Here is a 19277-nt window from a genome sequence, read left to right as displayed (position 1 = left end):
ACTTACATTAAAATTTTAAAATCAATTTTGTTTGAATCCAAGGCACCTGTAAAATACTTGCTGGTGTGAAAGAAGTGAATAGATCCAATTATACAGAACAATGGAGAAATGAAGGAATCCTGGCAGTGACTGATTTTTTCCACAGAACAAACAGTTTTGTTCAGAAATGAGCTACTGAAAAGTCAATGATATTGAGGAAAACAAACCAAACTTCAAATAATACAATAAACATTCTGTGTGAACTGCTTTACTGGGCAATTTTCAAGCAAATTAAATTACTAAGTAAAAAAGAAAAAAGATTCATGCTCATGCTCTTTTATAATAGCCATCTCCACTTGTATTAGGAATGGTCAGAATGATTCCCCTTGAATTTTAGCCTGAAAAACGTATCCTGCATAGATCTGGTGTTCCTTTAATGTTCAGGCACAAGTGACCATGGACTTTGTAACACTGGATTTGGCAGCCTTTTATCTCAAGAGGATTTCCCAAGTTTCATGGTCTACAACTTAAACGTTCTTCTGAAGGTATTAATTTTTTTTCATGGAATAAGAGTAAATTCTGTGATGATGATGTCTCTGAAATATGAATTTCAAAATGTTAACACTACAAAGGAAAAACAGTGGAGAAGCATTTTCTATGTTGAAGTGACTGAAGTGGATAGAGTAAGTCAAATTAGCATATTCTCTTTCAGTGTTCTAGGATCAATGCCAACATAAAAAGCAATGCAAGACTGTTTGCACACACAGTACTAGAGTTCAGTATTGCTATGAAGCAGAGTTCTTCATAAGGTCTTTGTACAGATTTTTAGGTCACTAGCCCAATCTATAAATGACATTTGAGAGCAAACATAAGAAGGCTTGGAAGAATTTAATAGTATTATTTTATAAAACAGTATTGTTTTGGATTCTATGACAAACAAAAGATAACCACTTCAGCTACAAGAGGTAAGGGAGTATTCTGAAGACAGTAAAAGTCAGTCTACATCAGTCATGAAAACAAAATTAAATCTATATTTTAAAATGTCATTTATAGACTGTTTCTATAATACCTAGAACTATGCACAAGGCCTACATATAAAAACCCTTTCCAGTTTGACATTTCAAGTTAAGTTTACTAACAAGTTCTTCACAGTATTCTCAGTTATGGCATTAAAAGAAAGAAATCAGAAGTTTTGGCTTCAAAAACCTTAAAACAGCTTCTGCTACAACCTCATCGATTTAAAGACTATGCAAATAGTCAGGAAACCCCAGGTTGCATGGAGTAACGTAAACCAGAATGCACTGGTAGGTTTCATCAGCTTAAAATATCCTCAGATCATGCCATTTGAGCTGAAGTTACATGCTGTACAAAATGGTAATTTTCATAATATTGGCCTGACACCGTTGGAATGAAGACATTCAAGAATACAGGCAATCATGAAATGAATACATCACTGGGCAAAATACCCATAAACATCATTATCAGAGGAATGTTTTTCACCTAAATGTTTTTTTTGGGCAAAAACCAGCTCTTAATTTTCTCTAAAATTTCCATTAAAAGTGAAATATACTATTGATTATCAGAGGGAAAAAACACTTCAATTACCATTTTGAAGCCTATTATCCAGATTCTAAAGCTCTCAGACAAAATATTCTTTGATTTCAAAGGGAACTCTACTAAGATTAAAAGACTGCAAACCTGGGTCTTAGATTAGGAAATTCTGACCTCTACAAAAGATTTTAGTTACAAAATAAACATGACGGGAGCTCTTACTTAGACCTCCTATTTTGGGAGGCAGGAAGGCAAGTGTGTTTACATTAAATACAGAGAAACCTCCAATACTGGAGACTTGGGGGTAACACGCATATCCAGGGTTTGCCCCCACTTTCTATTATTTACCCTCTCACTGGTCAACATTCTGTTTGGTGGCTGCATTCTACTGACCAGAAAGTCACAGAAATTTAAACAGATTTATGGACTATGAACAAATTTAAATGTGGTTGCTTTTGCTTTAAGGTTTATTCTTACTGCAAATCAAATGTTTAAACAGTTATTTTATATAAAGTTTAATAATTTAGACTTTGAAACAATTTAAATACTTAAATTCCCTGAAAAAGACAACATGCTGTACATACATACATGGTGCACATTCGTGAAAATGGTGGTCAAAAGAATTTTTTGGCAGCTGCTTCTTGCTGAGTCCTAAGGAAAAAAAAAACACTGAAAGTTCTGCACACTTAACTTTAGAAACAGGATTGCTTAAAATTAAAATATCAATGCCTTTTGAAGTATAAAATACACTAATATAAGCACATATTCTATACATGCACTCCTATGTCAACTGACCTAGACTAGAAATCACATTTGCTCTGTATAAACCTAATTTTATAGGTAAAGTTATACAGATAACTTAGAAATATAGGGAACTGTGTGGAGTATTTCAAATTAAACAGATACAGAAAAATGTTGGGTTAAAGTTTATCAAGACACTTACCTATACATGATATAACCAATGAACAACACTGATTGTACCACTACGAATATAACAAAGTGGATCGTAGATAAACAGGATGGAAATGGCGGTAGTTCTGGGCATTTTGGTTTTTCATTTGATGGCTACAAGAGAAAGAACTTTCTATTACAATTAGATTATAAGTTTGGAAAAAGAAATAAATGGGAAATCTTTATAAACTTTAGATGGTTTACTATATGAACAAGGGTTTTCATTTATTTATCCCCACAAATATCTTCTATCCCTTTAACTTTTACTGACAATTTTTTGAAAGAGCAGTTGACATTGGAAGGCCTCCACCTCTTCACCAGCCAGTCACTCATGCCATCTGGCTCCTCTCTTCATGACTGTAATGATGATTTTAGTGTCCTTGAGGACACTGAGACTAGAGTCACCACAGACCACAATTCCCCCGCACACTCCCAGTTCACACGTGCTGTGCTAACAGGACCTCCTTCACTCTCAAAAGTGTTCCAGGTCAGACATTTTCATGGTTACCCTATCAATGAACTACCTGACAAATACAATGGCTTTTTCTCAGTCCTCATTCTTTCCAATCTCATAGCCTTCAACAGTGCTCATTAATGTTCTGAAAAATGTTTCTTTTCTTATTTATATGAGTATTCCTTTTATTTTTAAGGAGGTAATTAAATACCAGGAATAAAGATTTCATCGAGGTATCCAGACAGAATCGCTTCTAAGATTAGTTGTGCTCAACATGGTTACCTCTACGGGGTAAAGGCCTTCAGTACACATACACTACCACAACATCAACTTGGTCATTGCAACAAAGGCTAAAATTGGGGCAAAATAACCTCAAACAGAACTAACGGAATAGATAATAATGCTTTGGATGAGAGGTCATGGTCAATAAGAAAACTATTAAGCCATGTTTGAAAAAAATGCACATTCAAGGCATTTACATAGAAATGTAGTTAAGAAAGGCAGTGTCCAAAAATATAAAGGAAATAAGACTAGAAATTGAAGACTTAAGTTTTTCCTCTCTACTACTTACTAGCTAATGACCTTGGGAAAGTCAATTTTAACTTAACGTTATTATTAACATATTAATTCAACATATTTCCTAAAGGACATCAGCTGTTTTAGAAAGCTTTTAAAAATATCAAAACTGATAGGAAATATAAGAGATTGAGATTTCTGCTTTTGGTAAGGTAGAGTAGGAAATACGGACCAGCCATATTCTAAATAGATCTTGCAGAAGACAAGTAGCAGAGCTAGAAACAAATCCAATCCAATCTAATCCAAACACACAAAACCTGTCTGAAGGCAAATGAAACTAACAAGATAGCAAGAAATTATCAAATCAGAACCTTGGGGGAAAAAATAGGCCAAAGAAATACGCATGGATCAGAGAAAATATTAAAAGGAAATCAGATAATATTTTTCTTTCTTTCTTTTTTTTTTTTTTTTTGAGATAGGGGTTTCGCTACATTGCCCAGGCTGGTCTCAAACTCCTGGCCTCAAGCAATCTGCCTGCCTCAGCCTCCCCGGTAGCTGGGATTACAGGTCTGAGCCACTGTGCCTGGCTGGAAATATTCTCATTGAACAATAATATAGATACCATGTATACAAAGATCATGGGATAGGAGAAGCAACTCCTTAAAAATGAGCATTAGCATTTACTAAAAGGTTAAAACATTTTCAGTAGAATAATGTAGAATATGAGTTCTTCCTTTCTGATAATTATAAAAGGAGAAGGAAACCAAGTTACCATATTTCGCTGCATGAAGTTATCTATGTCCCTCTTTACTATGTGCAGGTGCTCTTTGATGTCAATGAAGTGCTGCGTTGTCTCATAGCCCCCGGCAGCACCAGGATGCTGTATTCCACTGACCAGTCGGACAGTTTCACTCATGGAATTCCTGAAACAAGGAAATCCCTTTATCCAATGAAATCACTATAAAGATGATTTTTTCAGTTATAGATTTCAAATGGTTACACTTTTTCAAACTCAATACACTAGATCATTTAAAAAAGCAGGTCAAGAAAATAAGTATTTAAAAATTAAATTGTCTTCAAAATTTGAAAATAGTTTATAAAACTACAAAATTATTCCTTTTCTTTTACTAAAGGTCATCTAAAAATAATTACAGACTACTACTAAATAATGTGTGTTAAAACCAATAGTATAAGCGGATACTGAGTAACAATAGATGACACTCTTAATGAAGTTAGTAAGAAATCTTTCTAGGTGTTCAATGTTGTACAGTAAAGGATTAACTCATCAGGCCTAGGATGTCCAAACCCTGCACAGTCCACAGGTTTTCAGAACTGGCCTTGACCAGCCCCTGGAGGATGACCTGTGAGCCCTTGGAATATCCTGCCTGACAAGAGTATCTTTGTATACCTGGGGCCATGGGTCCTTGTCAGCAATTTTATGCAAACGATGTGATTTATGTGAATGTCTGTTTTTGTTTGCCTAGGGTCTTAGGCTTTCACTGTATCAGCTAGACCTCTAGGGGGAATGCAAATTGAGTATTTATTTAAGGTCAGTCACATGGATGCTCCATAACTATGTGACTGACCTCCAACAAAACTCTTGGACACCAAGGCTTGGGTGAGCTTCTCTGGTCTGTAGCACTTTGCATGTGTTGTGACACGTTGCTTTTGGGAGACTAAAGTACTGTTTCTGAGACTTCACTGGGAGAGGATGACTGGAAGCTTGCTCCTGGTGTCTCCTGCACTCCACCCTAAGCAACTCACTTCTTTGCTGATTTTATTCTACATCTATTTTTCATTGTAATAAACCATAACCCTTGAGTTTAACAGCTTTTCGGAGTTCTATGAGTACTTCTAGCAAACCATAGAACCTAAGGGGTCTTGAGGACCCCAAACATTAATGTAATTCTATTCTCCTTGCAGTTCTCTCAGAAAGCTTCTACATACAAACCTGGTGCTTCAACGGGAGCCTAACCAAAGAAGCACCTATTTGTTTCAAACATGAAGCAAAAACTGGTTGTTTGGTATATTGAGGGTTAGCGTGATAATCCCCAATGTGGTATCTTTTTGAAGGAAAATTCTGACCTTATATAACATTTTACCTTATACACTGACTTTAGAATGTAATCTCCATACAACATGTGATTTTACTATTAATATCCAGATGTAAGATAAAGAGCTCTACCATGAGTATGCCCTTTGGATGACTCTGTAAGCATGGTACTAAGAGACTATAAATTTTTTTAACAATGGCAAAAATATAACAGGCTTATTTATTAATAAATAAAATAATAAATATGAATTTCAACTTACCTGAAAATACCAAGTTATTCTACCTAGGAGTACTTAAAAAGCTCTGTAAATGGCAAATAGTTTATGTATTAACATTTATATTATGAATTATCTTCAAGTCTGGGGATTTGTTGGTGAGGGAGGTAAAGTAAGATGGTACTCGCAAAATGTTCACATTCAGCAGCCAACTCATGGGTTTGCATAAGTTCACAGTACTAATCTCTCCACTTCTATGTATCACTAGTAATGAGATATACTGACACCATGAACAGTGATGCACTGCTGTAGTCTTGTCCAAAGGCAGAACCTTCCATCCAATCATGAGTAAATGCCAGACAAATCCAAATCAAAAGGCATCTGATCAAACAAGTGATTAGTGCTCATGCTAAGTGTTAAGGTCATGAAAGATAAGGAAAGATGAACTCTGTCAGATGGCAGAAGTCTAAAGAGAAATAATAACTAAATGCAATGTGTGATCATGGATAGGATTCTGTAACAGAAAAAAGGCCTTGATGGAAAAACTGGTGAAATTTGAATAGATGATTAGTTTAAGTTGATCAAACTATATCAATATTAATTTCACTACAGTTATGTAAGATGTTAACATGAGAGGAAGATGGGTGAGGGATATACAGAAACTTTCTGTACTATTTTTCCAGCTTTGAAGTCTAAAATTGGATCAAAATAAAAAGACTTTTTTAAATGTTATGTTACATGATCCAGGATTCTACTTAATTAGCATCATAAATATTTCAATCATGAGTTCACAATTTGAAGATTTTTTTAAAATGCTGAAGAGTTAAATTGAAGAAATACAAATTTGCAGTTACAAGTTAAGTGCCTTTAATCTCTAGATGTCAGCTATTATTATCTTCTGTTTAATTTAACCCTGTTTAATTTTCTAATTCTAAAGAGCTCAGGACATTCTTGTCAAGGGTTACATCAATTGGGACAGTGCTCTTAAGTTGTGCTTATCATAGACATGTGACACTTGGGCTTGTTTTCTCTGCTCCAGGCATTGAAAGCTGTTAATTATCTGTATAAGTGAATCATTCTCATTAGAAATTTATCACTCAGCATTCCAAGGACACATTATCTCCTCTCTGCTCCTTGTCCAGCTCTCTTAAAGTACAAGATGGAAATGAAAAAGAGGTAGTTATACATATTTCCTTCAAAATGGTTTCATTCTATCAAAACAATTTCCTGCATCAAGTCTGCTTGTATTATAGTCCTACAACGCTACACATGCTTATTCCCCTTGTATTTTTCATGCAATTGTTATATATTACTCCATATCCTTTTTGCATTTCATTAATCTAAGAACACACTTGACTCTGTCAAATAACTATGCAAACCTCTTATTCTTTTTAAAGATGCTAAAAGCATTTTTCCTTTCCCTGCTTCAAACAGTTTAAAAATTTAGACATGTTTGTAGTTTCTAAGTATTAAAGGTTGCTGTATTTATATTCCCCTATTTGTGAAAAGAATCCAGAATGTAATTCTTAACCTCATGCAGGAATCTTACAACAATACAGTGCTTGCACACCTAAAGAAGTCACAAATTTGGGATAAAGATGTCACATAACACTCAGACACTACTGTTATATACTTACTTCATTTCATTTACTTGTCTCAGAATCTCATGCTGAGTTTTCACAACAGTGTCCAGTTCTTGCTGAGTGATCTGGAGGAAAACATGACGACCAGCAAGCTCAGTAACCCACATCCTATGGGCACACAGCTCAGCAGCCTTTCTTTTCTGTTCCCCTCCATCTAAGGCCAGCTAAGACATACCTGCATATTTGGAAAGCTCACCTGCCCATGCTGCCCGGGGGCTCCTGCTCCTCTCTTAGAGATCTCCTCTGTCAGGGAAGAGACATATCTTCTCTGTTCGTCAAGAATCATATCTAACTGCCGGTTCAGTTGCTTGATTTCAAGATGAATACGATTCTGTCCTTCAAAGACTTGTCTTAGCTCACGATCTCCTATACTCTCAAATATTTCATCCGCTGAAGAGGAAATTACAAATTAAAATTATTAGGATCACCTATACATATGTAGTTTTCGAAATACCATAAGTGGCCAAAGTGCCAATATATACCAAAATTAGAACATTATCATCATAGTGGTATAATCTCCCAAATAGTAAACATGCAGATGATTAATTCAATCACAATTCAATTATTATTTGTTTTTGCCATTTCTGGTGATTGAACCACTTGTTATAAATTAGGTCTGATTTTTTTTCATTTAAAATAATTTTTCTCTTTTATATATACTATGTGATTCTATATATATGAATATGCAGAACCAATCTATGGTGATAGAAATCAAAATAGTGACGGCTCTGTGGAGCAGAGGATTGACTTGAAGGAGGCATGAAGGAACTTTCTGGGGTGATAGGATACTAATACAGAACTAATCTGTTCTCTATACTAATCTGGTTACACAGATCAGTGATGGTTAAACAGGTATACACATTTGTCAAAATTCACCAAACTATACTCTTTAACACTTAATACAATCAGCTTTAGAACATGCTCACAAATCACATGTGATGATGTTTAAAACAAATTTGAAAGAAGAATAACATTTATATTTCATTTTTAACTTCATTAAGTCTGAATAATACTGTTGATCATTAAGAGAACTGCATACTACACCCAGTGTTCAAATGCTAGACCCAGGCTTTATTAAGTACAGCTTTGATCATTTATGCTGATGGGGAATGATCCAGGTAAAAAAGCAAGTAAATAATATAAAGTCCCTCTACTTGGCCTTAATATGTTTTATTTTTGACATTAGCACTCTGAAGTTCTTAATTACATTGGCTTAGCCTAGTATTTTATAATTTTCAACCTTTACAGTCCAAGATTCTATTGAGTAGTAAGGGGAGGAGAAATAGCACTTCATATTACTCTCACAATAGTTTTGATAGTTTTCAAGTATTACTCCTATGTTGTAAGGTAACTGTGTGCCACTAAAAGCAGAAAGACCTTCAATGATTTCATTCACCAAATAATTACTGAGCTTCAGTACTAGGTCAGCACTGGTTTGGGTTTTGTTTTGTTTACGGTTAGGAGGCACAGCAGTGAATACAGCAAATAAGATCTCTGTTCTCACAGATCTTCCACTCTAGTGGTTTCCCTGTTCACCCACATAACCATGGTACTCTTTACTTGACACATCATTAAGCCACACTCTTACTGGTAAAAATGCCAATCTCCAGACCCTTAAAGACTAAAGATTTGCTCATAAATTGTTTCCAGAAATTACTGGTAATCTGACAGTTCAGAGAGCAGGGATAAGCCCAGCGGTCCCCAAACTTTTTGGTATCAGGGACTGGTTTCACGGAAGACAATTTTTTCACAAACCGAGGGGGGGTGGTGTTGTGGATGGGGGAGACGTGGTGTGGAGCTCAGGAAGTGATATGTGGCCATTTCCTGACAGGCCACAGACTGGTACTGGGCCTCGGCCCGGGGACTGGGGACCGCAGAGCTGGGCAACATACAGACACAATCATCCATGAGCCACCACCCCTGCTGCTGCCGCACTGCAACTGGCTTCGCCACAACTCACCAGGTTGCCCTTGGAGGTCAGGGTGGCCCTTCTGGAATTCCTCTTTTTTTTTATCCAATTCTTGTTGAAAGTGCTCAAATTCTTCCTGATACTTTTCTTTTTCTTTTTCTGAAATTTCTTTATCTGGTGTAGGCTTTTTTTGGAGTTTATGAATAGATCACAAAAAAGATAAGCAAACCAGTAAGATACCCCAAATATGTTCTTTTTCTCATTATAACTATTCTACCACTAGCTGAAAGGTTAATCAAAAAATGTTATTCCTTATTGATATCATAACCAATTTACTCTTGCTAATTTCCTCTTTTAACTTGTACACGGTCATACAGAAGTAACTGGCAGAAACAGGATCCAAACCTAAGTTAACCTTTCAAATTTCTGGCCACAGGGCAAAACCAGTAAACAGATAAACTTTTTGAAAAAAATGTGTCTACTTACCGGCTCTTTTCCAGGTTCAGTCAACTGGAAAGTCAGAAAAGAAAGGACATCATGGTCATCTACAAATTAAAAAAAAAAAGTCTGAAAAAGTTCCACAAAAGATTATTTTTATAGTTGTAAGTGTATTTTATATTTATTGTTTTAAAAAAACAATAATCAATAATGGAAATAGCAAATATTAGCTCTAATTTGGTAAAGGCAATTGTGTGCTTTGTGAGCTTGGAAACAATTCATCAGAAAGATTTACATTACATGTTTAAGCTGAAAGCAGGGACTCAGCACATCAAACCTCCTAACCCTGAACTAAGATACCAATCCTGGCTAGTCACATCTACAATGCAAGAGCAATTACTTTGAAGTATACAGCAATCTTTATGCTTTCTGCCATTCTTATGGAGATCTAGAGTTGGAGACAGGTTAAAAAAAGAAAATTATAATAATACAGTGTAGATTAGGTAACTTGAGGTAAACCTGTGGGCTAACATTACTGGCCATGCGATCTAGAGAAACTCCTTTCATCGAGGATTTGACAAATTCATCTAAAAATATAGAAAACACAATCTCTCCTCCTTCTCTCCCAGGATTGTAAAGAACAATCCATGTATTTGAAAATACTTAAAACTACAATGTACCATATAAACACAAAATGGTATTAATGCTGAATGACAACTTCATTTATCACTACATGTGGAAAAAAATGGTAACAATCAATGTATTTTTGTTTAAAGTTTAGTCCCCAAATAACATTTCCTCAGCTTGCCAAATTCATTGATATATGATGTGACAACTCTTGGGAGCCTAAAACACTTGGCAATTAACCTTTTATAGCCTCGACTTTAAATATGTCTCCTTCAGTAAATAAATAGCACCCAAACTGATGCTCTAATTACATACTTGTATGTAGCCCCAGCTAATTGCAAACCTGCAGAACAATGTAAATGGAAGATTAGCAGTCTCAACAGAACAAAAGATGGGCCCAGCGGATGAGTGGAAGGTTCCAACTAGTCTTAAAAGGTTAAAAGTAAACAAGTTTACATATTCCTAAAATATACCATTCCCAATAAAACTCAATTCATGAACTTTTAATATTAAAAGATATACCTGCAAGACCTCCAGTTGCAGCAGATATTCCAAAATGTCCTTGTGCAGGGATAATCATGTTTTCCACTTTGGCGCAAAATTCATAATCATTTTTGTCTGGTGTAAAGCCATTATTGATCATTACCTTGAAAGACATACCATAGCCATAACTTTTATAAAAACATTGATAATATGAATTTCCGTTATTCAATTTTATGACCAATATTATTCATTCTTGCTTCATTAATATAAAAATTTTAAATAACTTTACTGTCATTACACAAAATATTTTACTTAAGAAAATGTATTTTGCCCCTCTATGTGTCAAAGGCTTAAAAAGAGAAAATTTTGAAAACTTTCCATGAAAATAGACTATGGCTCACCTTCTCTCCAGAAAATTTAGGGGGTCCATGATTAATCTTTTTGAATGGTTCATACAGAAAAGGGATCAGACTTGCTCTGAAACCCCATTGATAAGAGCTAAAACCAAGAGGTTAAATGTACAATTTTATCTACAGCTGGCTGAGAATGAAACAGATTGCCTTAACAAGTAGTGAGTGCCTATTTATTAAATTAATGGGGTAACTGGACACTCATAGGTTAGCAGAGAGCCAAAATGGCAGAAGTCCTACTGACAAAAAAGGCAGAAAATGGAAAAACTAAAAAGACACGTAAATGTCTAACTCTGCAGAATGTATATGTGAAGTTATGACCCTCATTTCTGAATAGAATCTTGGGATTCTAAGAAAGCACAGGAATCCACCAGACACGTGAATACTTTTCTTATTATTATTCCCAGTCAAGCAGTAGGTTAGCCTCTTCAATACATCTCACTTCTAACAACCCAATCACTAACCCCATCCTAAATAAAAGTCACTGAGATACACAGTGGATGCAAAAGGAGTAGGTCCGTGGCACCAGAGTAAGAGCATTTTTATCACTACTTTCAGAGTGAAAGTTTTGGACAGTGAAGTCACACAGGTGAAATATTATAATACTCTGTCCAAATTTTCAGCAAGAGAATAAAGTAACTATCAATATGAAGAGTTAATCTCTATATAGTATAGGATGAAAACATGTGAACTAAAAATTAGTTTAAAACAATTAATAAGATCACCTATCATTTAGTTTATTTCCTCTAATTAGTAATATTCCTATTTCAGTTTATATCATTTACAACTGGTCCTCTACAGTCTTTCAAATTAGAATCAACAATCAGTAAGACATTTCCCTTTGAGTCTCAAAAAGAAGGTAAGTTAATCACATTCTAATTCTAACACTAAAAACTTTTAGGTGTTTGGTATATTTTTCCTGGAATTCTAACAAATTAAAAATCCATGAGGTGACTTTACTGTCTATTTCTAATTTATTTTTTAAAAAGGTCAAAACATAGTCATTGTGCTATGAGTTAGGACAAATGATAGGACTGCAAGGCCTGGATACAAAATGTCCACTGATTAAGGCCAGTAACACATCTTTATGGGGTCATCAGTAATTTTCCTTATTCACCTTACAGTTCCAACCCATTGTTAAATGCTACAATTGTGTTTGAAACCTCTTGTTTTGACTATGTTTCCTCCACTAACAGCACTTGTTGGTTCCAATTTCCCCTTACATTGCTTCTCACTCTAACGTGGAAACAACTGGGACAAGCTGAGGGTGCAAATATTAATTCAATAAACATTCGAGTACCTAATGTGGGTGTTGTAGCATTTACCACACAGCGTAGTAATGCTAGAAATAAGTCTCCTCCAATAGACTATAAGCTCTCTGGGGAGAGCAATCTTTGTTTTACTCATATTTGTATCCTGAAGGCTTGGAAATGTATATAACATGTGCTATACAGGAGGGTGCTTAAACATTCACTGACTAAATGGAAACCTACTGGCAAAGTTTTACAACAGATGACCACTTACAAAGTGACTCTGAAGCCACTTCTGTTCTCTTAGAGTAATACTGATAAGTACATGAGCAATATGCAAATTTAAATGCATTTAATTTCTATGAAGAATTCAGAACGAAACGCCATACTAGAATATTGTTTATTTGATTAGCTGTAAGTGCACATTACTTACTGTCAATGTTTTCTGGTAATAAATAATCTTTGCCCGGACAGGATAGGGTTTATTACGAAAGTCCCTCTGGCAACTTGCTAAAGCCTGATTAGCACCATCACTATTGTATGAGAGAAAGCAAAACAAGACATTTAGAAAGCTTTTCAATATTTAAAAGTTCAAGAAGATTAAAATAATACCAGCTCTGACAAAGTCTTGAGATATTCCAAGTCATTTATTCAGAAGACACAAAGTTTCTTCTGTCAGAACTCTGGGTAACACTAGAAAACAAAGTTAACCACCCACTAATGGCAGGGGAAAGTTATACTGTTTTACCTTAGACTAGGGCAGTGGATCTCTACCCTAGGGCAGAATCAGAATCACTCACTGAGCTTTCAAAGTGTAGATTCCACCCCAAATCAACAGAAGCAGAACCAAGAGGGGGCCTAGGCACCTGTATTTTAAGTAAACTCCACAGGGAGTTGTGATAAACTAAATGGCAGGAAATAGTAAACAGGAACATGGATAAGTAATTTTTCGTTCAGTTCACTGATTGGTTAAAAAGTAACTCCTCCACAACGAGCATGTGAAAATCAAAACTGTACATACCTAATTCATATATATTATACAGTCGTCCCTCAGTATCCGTAAGGCATTGGTTCCAGGACCCCTGCGGATACCAAAATCCTCGGATGCTGAAGTCCCTTATATAAAATGGTGTAGTATTTGCATATAACCTATGTACATCCGCCCATATACTTTAAATCATTGCTAGATTTAAATGTATAACACCTAATATAATGTAAATGCTATGTGAGTAGTTGTTACATTGTACAGATTTTTTTTCATTACTACTGTTATTGGTTTTTTCCCCAAATACTTTCGATCCATGGTTGGCTGAATCCACGGAAGTGGAACTCACAAATAGAACTGGCTGTTGTAAACACTGAGCAGCTTTGTAAACCACTGAGAGTCTTTAAATAAAGCAATATTAAGCTTGGATAAGGTGGCATAAATTGCTTACTCATCAGTCTGGTCAAGGTTCAACTTTATTTTCCAAAGATCCCTTTTAATAAAGATGAAAATGCATGACTAGTGGCATCACTGAAAGCCAAGAACAGTCTATAAACTTTCAAAACTATTATATACTTTTATGTTAAATAAAAATACATTTTGTGTTTGAAATATGAAGTGGTCAACAGAAAGAACTTTAAAACAGAACCAAATAAAATAAAACCTTTCCACCAAGTTATAAAATACAACTCAAGAAAAATAATAATCTTATTTCAGTTGCAAAGTGTTCAGATCTGATCTATTTTAATATATCTCAGTATATTTCATAAGGTTTCCAAAGAGAAGCTGAAATCAGGAATAATGTAAAAAACACTTACTTTTGATGGTCATAATGGATTTGTCCATTGTTGCCTATAATTACTATAGCAGGATTATTTTTCTAAAAATAAAGAAAATGTATTTGTTTTAATGCCCTTAATCAAAAAATTCTAGATCATTCTTGATGTGCTACAAGGGCTCTTATATATCTAAGATTCCAGGACTCAAAATCTTAAAATAACATGGCCTTGTCATTCAAGGAGTTATTAAAGTTCTCCTTTAAACTGCTGATAATAACCTCTGGATATCAGCACAGAAACAATCAGCTGGAGGCAAGATCTTCAATCTTACAGCTGCTAAACCCCAAGTTAATGTTTCCAATATATAAGTACATTTTGTGCTTAACTGTTTTAGGAGAGATAATCAGGAAAATTGGCCTGATCAAAACCAATGATTAACATGTGAAAAGATATAAATATGTCAGTTAGCAATAGTTGTGCACTCAGATGTTCTCATGACACTAAACTGTTACAGTCTTTTAAACACCATTGGTTTCACCACCTACATCTAAAGACTCATGCTTATCCATCAAAATTACTAAAGGCATATAAGGTGGTAGTGGTAGTGGGGTCACTGTTAAGTTCTCAGAGTCAGGGCTCCATTATGACCTTGGTGTATGAAAAATCGTGTACATGTAACTTTAAACTGATAAACTCCCAGCTATATAAAACTCATTACCATACGTACCATCTAGCTTGGGGAGTTTTCTACTATTAAACTAATGAAAATGTTAAATAAGCTGTATTTCTCAGAGCCTAACTCTGCTGGCAAATATATGAAGGTGGGTAACAGTCCTGACAATAAATATACCTTTCCATCATTGTCAAAAGAATCAAAAAATATTCCAACACCATTCCACATATCAGCTGATCCAAACACAGGGCCCTCCAAGCCTTGATTTTCTGTATACCAAATTGCCTGAAAATACATAATAGGGAACAGTTAGAGGCCAGTAGTATATGCATTTATGTACATTTTCTAAGTTAAAGAAATGATCATACCAGGCCATCAGCTCCAATTCGACCTCTTCCAGTCACTCGAAATGTCACCTCAACTTCCCAGTTCTCAAAGGCCGCCTTTGCCTTTGTCCACACTGACCCTCTTTGGCTTTTTAAAGATGGTGCTACTCGAATTTGATCTGAACTTGGAATAGCATCTAGAACAGAAATCAGGAAAGAAAAGCTTTAAGTTATGATTAGGTAAAACTCAAGAAATCATCTCCAAATTGCTACACATAACTACAGAGGTCAAATTTTAACTTAGTAACCTGTACAATAACTGTCAGGAAAAGGTTCCATGTTGACAGTTTCAACTTTAAAAGTTTAGGGCTAATACCTTCCTTATCTTTTGAACAGTGAAATATCTCTGCAATCAATCAAGCTGCAACCATACACTAAAAACTCCAGGGACAGGGGGCAGGAGGGAAAGAATTATGACTTAAAAGACAAACCTACTATTTGACTATGATAATATTCTTTTTTAAATATCTCAAAAACTTGTATTTTTAAAAACAGTATTTTGGTAAAAATGCATTTTTACCAATTTGCAAATGTTAGAAAGCTCAAACAGTGTGAAACGAACATACCACTAGGAATCAAGAGACTTGTTCCTAGTCTCAGTTCAGCTGTGTGACTTTGGACAAATAATTCTCTTACTCTCTTGGGTTCACCATATGTTCACTTGTAAAATGAAGGGGCTGTGCTCAATCACTTCCATAAATACCCTACAAGTTATATGCAAAATATTGTGCATATATATATTCTTCTAGGGAGAGGGTCAGCTGAATTTCAATTCAATAAGCAATTCTTCAGCTTCAGCAGATTCTCAGAGAAAATAGTAAATCCAAAATGGTGGTTAGCATGTCCAGGCTAGTTTCAAGTTCCTGCTCCCCTATTTACTAGCTGTTTGATCTTAGGCAATTACTCCATTTCTCTAACACGTTCATTGGTATATAAGTGCATATAAATGTTTCAATAAATGTTAGCTATTCTGCCTATTATTGGACTAACACTAGATAATTATTACAGCTCCTATGAAGCCTAAAATTTGAACAATTCCAGCACACTCTCTCGGATATTAACCAGTTCTGACATCCAATCTGGGAAATAAAACAACTGTAACTGTAATAACATTTTACAGGTAGAAAAAACTTGACAAAAATAAAGGTTGAGATATTTTAGTAGGATCAGTCACTGTCTCCACCACTTTCAAACACTCAAAAGGGGCAGGGGGCATCATGGGAAGAATACTAGACAAAGAATCAGAAGAACTAGATTTGGGTTCAATTTTATTGACATTTAGTACATAACCTTTTTCAAAAACCTTAACCTTTCTGAATATCAGTTCTCTCATCTATAAAACAGATAACACCTGCCTTACCTACTAAGGATCAAATCAGAGAATGAACTGAAAGAGAGCTACAAAGGGTTACAAACTTATCACGTTTTGCCCTTACAGACCTAAGGATGTGTACTCAAAGTACAAAAGGACATTAAAGGTAACAAAGACAAACACCATACATTTGGTCTTAATTTGGGGGTGAAGGTAAGTGGCTGTGTTTAAACTAGGTCTTAAATTTCTCGGTTTTAAAATTATTTTACATAATGGATCACAGGGCAATGAAAAGGGGAAAAGTGATCAATGTAGTTAAGAGAACAGTGAGACTAAAAATTACAGTGACAATGAAAGCAAGGGATATTCACAGCAGTGATTCCAGAGTCAGTAGCTAGATAAGTCATGGCTAAAATACTAATCCCATTATTTCAAATTCAGTCTAGCCACACAACTTTAATTCACTAAAGTACATTATCTGACATTTCTGCAGCAGACCAGATTAACTGGTTATGGCTCTCTAAAGAAAGTCAAGGTAACTAATTTGAGTAGTTGATTAATATTCCTAATTTGCTGATGTGGTGTATGTTAAGTGTGAGAAAAAGAGAAAGAACAGGCAGGCAAGGGAGAGGTGCAGAAGTGAAAAAGTATGAATAAATCCAACATCACTAATGAAAAATTCGTCATCATCCAAAAAATAAAAAAAATCCAAAAACTTGTAGTTGTATTATTTACATCACTTTTGTTTATTAAGAACAATGTCACCTTGATAACAAATGCCCAGCAATATACACTTGCTGTATGGGCACATAATAAATAACTGCTGAGTAACAAAGTACTTGCACTGTACTTCAAATACTTGATAACTGGTCATTATGTCAAATTGAAATTTATACCTTTTAATTACAAATTAATTTGAAGGAAATGGCGCTTCCTAAAAGTGTGCTTTCTATTCAGTTATTACTTTCTAGAAATGAAACATTTGTTTGAAGCACTACACAGTCTAAAATGATGTACACAAGCCTTGTATAAATAATTACACATAAAGATAGAATTCAAATTCCCAGAGCTCTCATCTCAGATAAAGGCATTTGCCACTTGTTGCAAAAACTGTATCTATCTGATGGTCACTGAACAGTTTATGACATGCCAAGTGCTACAGCTGATTCCTTAGTCAGCAGTGACACATCAGCACTAAAAAGTGCAGATAAGTTTCCTTTCACATATGCTCTAGCGAATGCTCTCTTATTTGTAAGAGTGCCTAACACGGAGAGTAAATAAAACATGAATCTGCATTCACGGAGAGTGAATAAAACATGAATCCGAGGTTATTTCAATTAAAACACTTTTTTTAAGGGCTTAAGATGTTCTAGTCTCAGGTACGGAAACAATCAATACCAAAAAATATACCCCCTCTCCTCAAGAGTTACATAATGTGTTAATACAGGAGAAAAGATCAAAGACCACACCAAGTCACTGAGAGGCAAATTTAAGGTGGAGTTTCAACAGTTTAGGAATGTCTTCTGACATAAAAAGGCGTAAAAATTACTCTAAGACCAGGATCTATCATCTCTGGAGCCATCAGGTACAAACCGCAGCATTAACCATAGTTAACACCAGACGAAAGAAAGCGGGAGTTGTGGGGAGCCAGAAAAGAAGCAGGGAGGCTGCCGGAACAGGTCTCAGGTTGGGATGGCTGGGGGTGGGGGACATTTTCCTTAGAGACGTGGCGTTAGGGTGAAACGTGATGCCTGGAAGAGAGTTTGAGTGCTTGGAAGTGTAGGAAGTAACAAAATACCTCTAGATCAAACGGAAAGTACCGACGAGATCAAAGAAGAAAAGACAGGAGGGGGGTGACAGTGAGTGGGGGGAAGACTCGGGGCCAGGCGGAGGGAACCTGGCGGGCCAGTGGGGACCCGGAGGAGGGGACTGCCGAGAGGGTCCCCTTCACAGTGCATACAGTTATGCAGCAGCTGGAATGGGACCCTCAGTACTCCAGGGTTTCGGCGAATAGAAGGTGAAGAGGAGACGGAAAGGGAGGAGGGACCCGGGCCCCCAGCGCTCTGCCCCGGCTTACTCCCCGCGTGGGCCCAGAAGGGCACGGTCCCGTCGCTCTGCACCAGGTGCGGTCCCTTGAAGCTGTATTTGTACTCGAAACGGCGATGTGGCTGCGCAGCCGGGGTGCCCACGGCGCCGGGGTCTCCTCCCACGCTGTCGCCCCCGATGAGGCGACTGAGCGACAATAGCAGGGCGCAGAAAAACGGCCGCGCTCTGGCCTGGGGACCCCTACGCCTGGATCCCGCCATCTTGGATTCTGGGACGCGGAGGCCGGCGGGAGAGGGAGGGGCGCAGGAGGCTGCGGACGGCCAACAGGGCGCTCGCTGATTGGTGGAGCCCGGGGGACCCCAAGGGCAAGGGGTGAGCCCCGCCCCCCAGCCTCCGGTATCCAGGAGGCCGCCAGACCCAGAGCATCTGGGAGCCGGGCCACGCGGAGGGGGCGGGTCTGGAGGCGGGGCTTCCCACTTGCCCCGCCTATCCCTCCCTTGGTGGGAGGGGGCTCCAAGTTTCCCTTCCCACGGAGTGCGCGAGCTGCGGCCTGGGGTCTTCTTGCAGCAGGCTTTCTCCTGCCTGTTAAAATACCCCAGAGGCGGATTGGCGAGTTC

The 19277-nt window shown here is 36.7% G+C and overlaps 1 protein-coding gene across 1 annotated transcript; it reads right to left on the bottom strand.

Moving 5' to 3' along the window:
* Positions 1 to 314: 314 nt before the first annotated feature.
* Positions 315 to 18950, bottom strand: LMAN1 (lectin, mannose binding 1). The gene is made up of 14 exons (XM_069468356.1): positions 18692 to 18950; positions 15285 to 15439; positions 15094 to 15201; positions 14283 to 14344; positions 12913 to 13012; positions 10859 to 10982; positions 9758 to 9816; positions 9323 to 9455; positions 7559 to 7752; positions 7357 to 7427; positions 4224 to 4374; positions 2474 to 2595; positions 2119 to 2181; positions 315 to 575 (listed from the first exon to the last, which is right to left on the bottom strand). The coding sequence occupies exons 1-13, from the start codon at positions 18918 to 18920 to the stop codon at positions 2145 to 2147; spliced, it is 1545 nt and encodes a 514-aa protein (XP_069324457.1). The 5' UTR covers positions 18921 to 18950; the 3' UTR covers positions 315 to 575; positions 2119 to 2144.
* Positions 18951 to 19277: the final 327 nt, after the last annotated feature.

The sequence above is a fragment of the Eulemur rufifrons genome, chromosome 5 (genome assembly GCF_041146395.1).
Source record: "Eulemur rufifrons isolate Redbay chromosome 5, OSU_ERuf_1, whole genome shotgun sequence".
NCBI classification, from domain to species: Eukaryota; Metazoa; Chordata; class Mammalia; order Primates; family Lemuridae; genus Eulemur; species Eulemur rufifrons.
This window is presented reverse-complemented; position numbering and strand designations above follow the sequence as displayed.

Bases quoted from the DNA above. Each gene is read 5' to 3' on its own strand.
- LMAN1 (XM_069468356.1), bottom strand. From the start codon at position 18,920: ATGGCGGGATCCAGGCGTAGGGGTCCCCAGGCCAGAGCGCGGCCGTTT. The intron at 13,013-14,282 runs GTAAGTGTTTTT...CTCATACAATAG, and splicing joins ATCCATTATGACCATCAAAA to TGATGGTGCTAATCAGGCTT. The intron at 10,983-12,912 runs GTAAGTAATGTG...ATGTCTTTCAAG, and splicing joins ATTACCAGAAAACATTGACA to GTAATGATCAATAATGGCTT.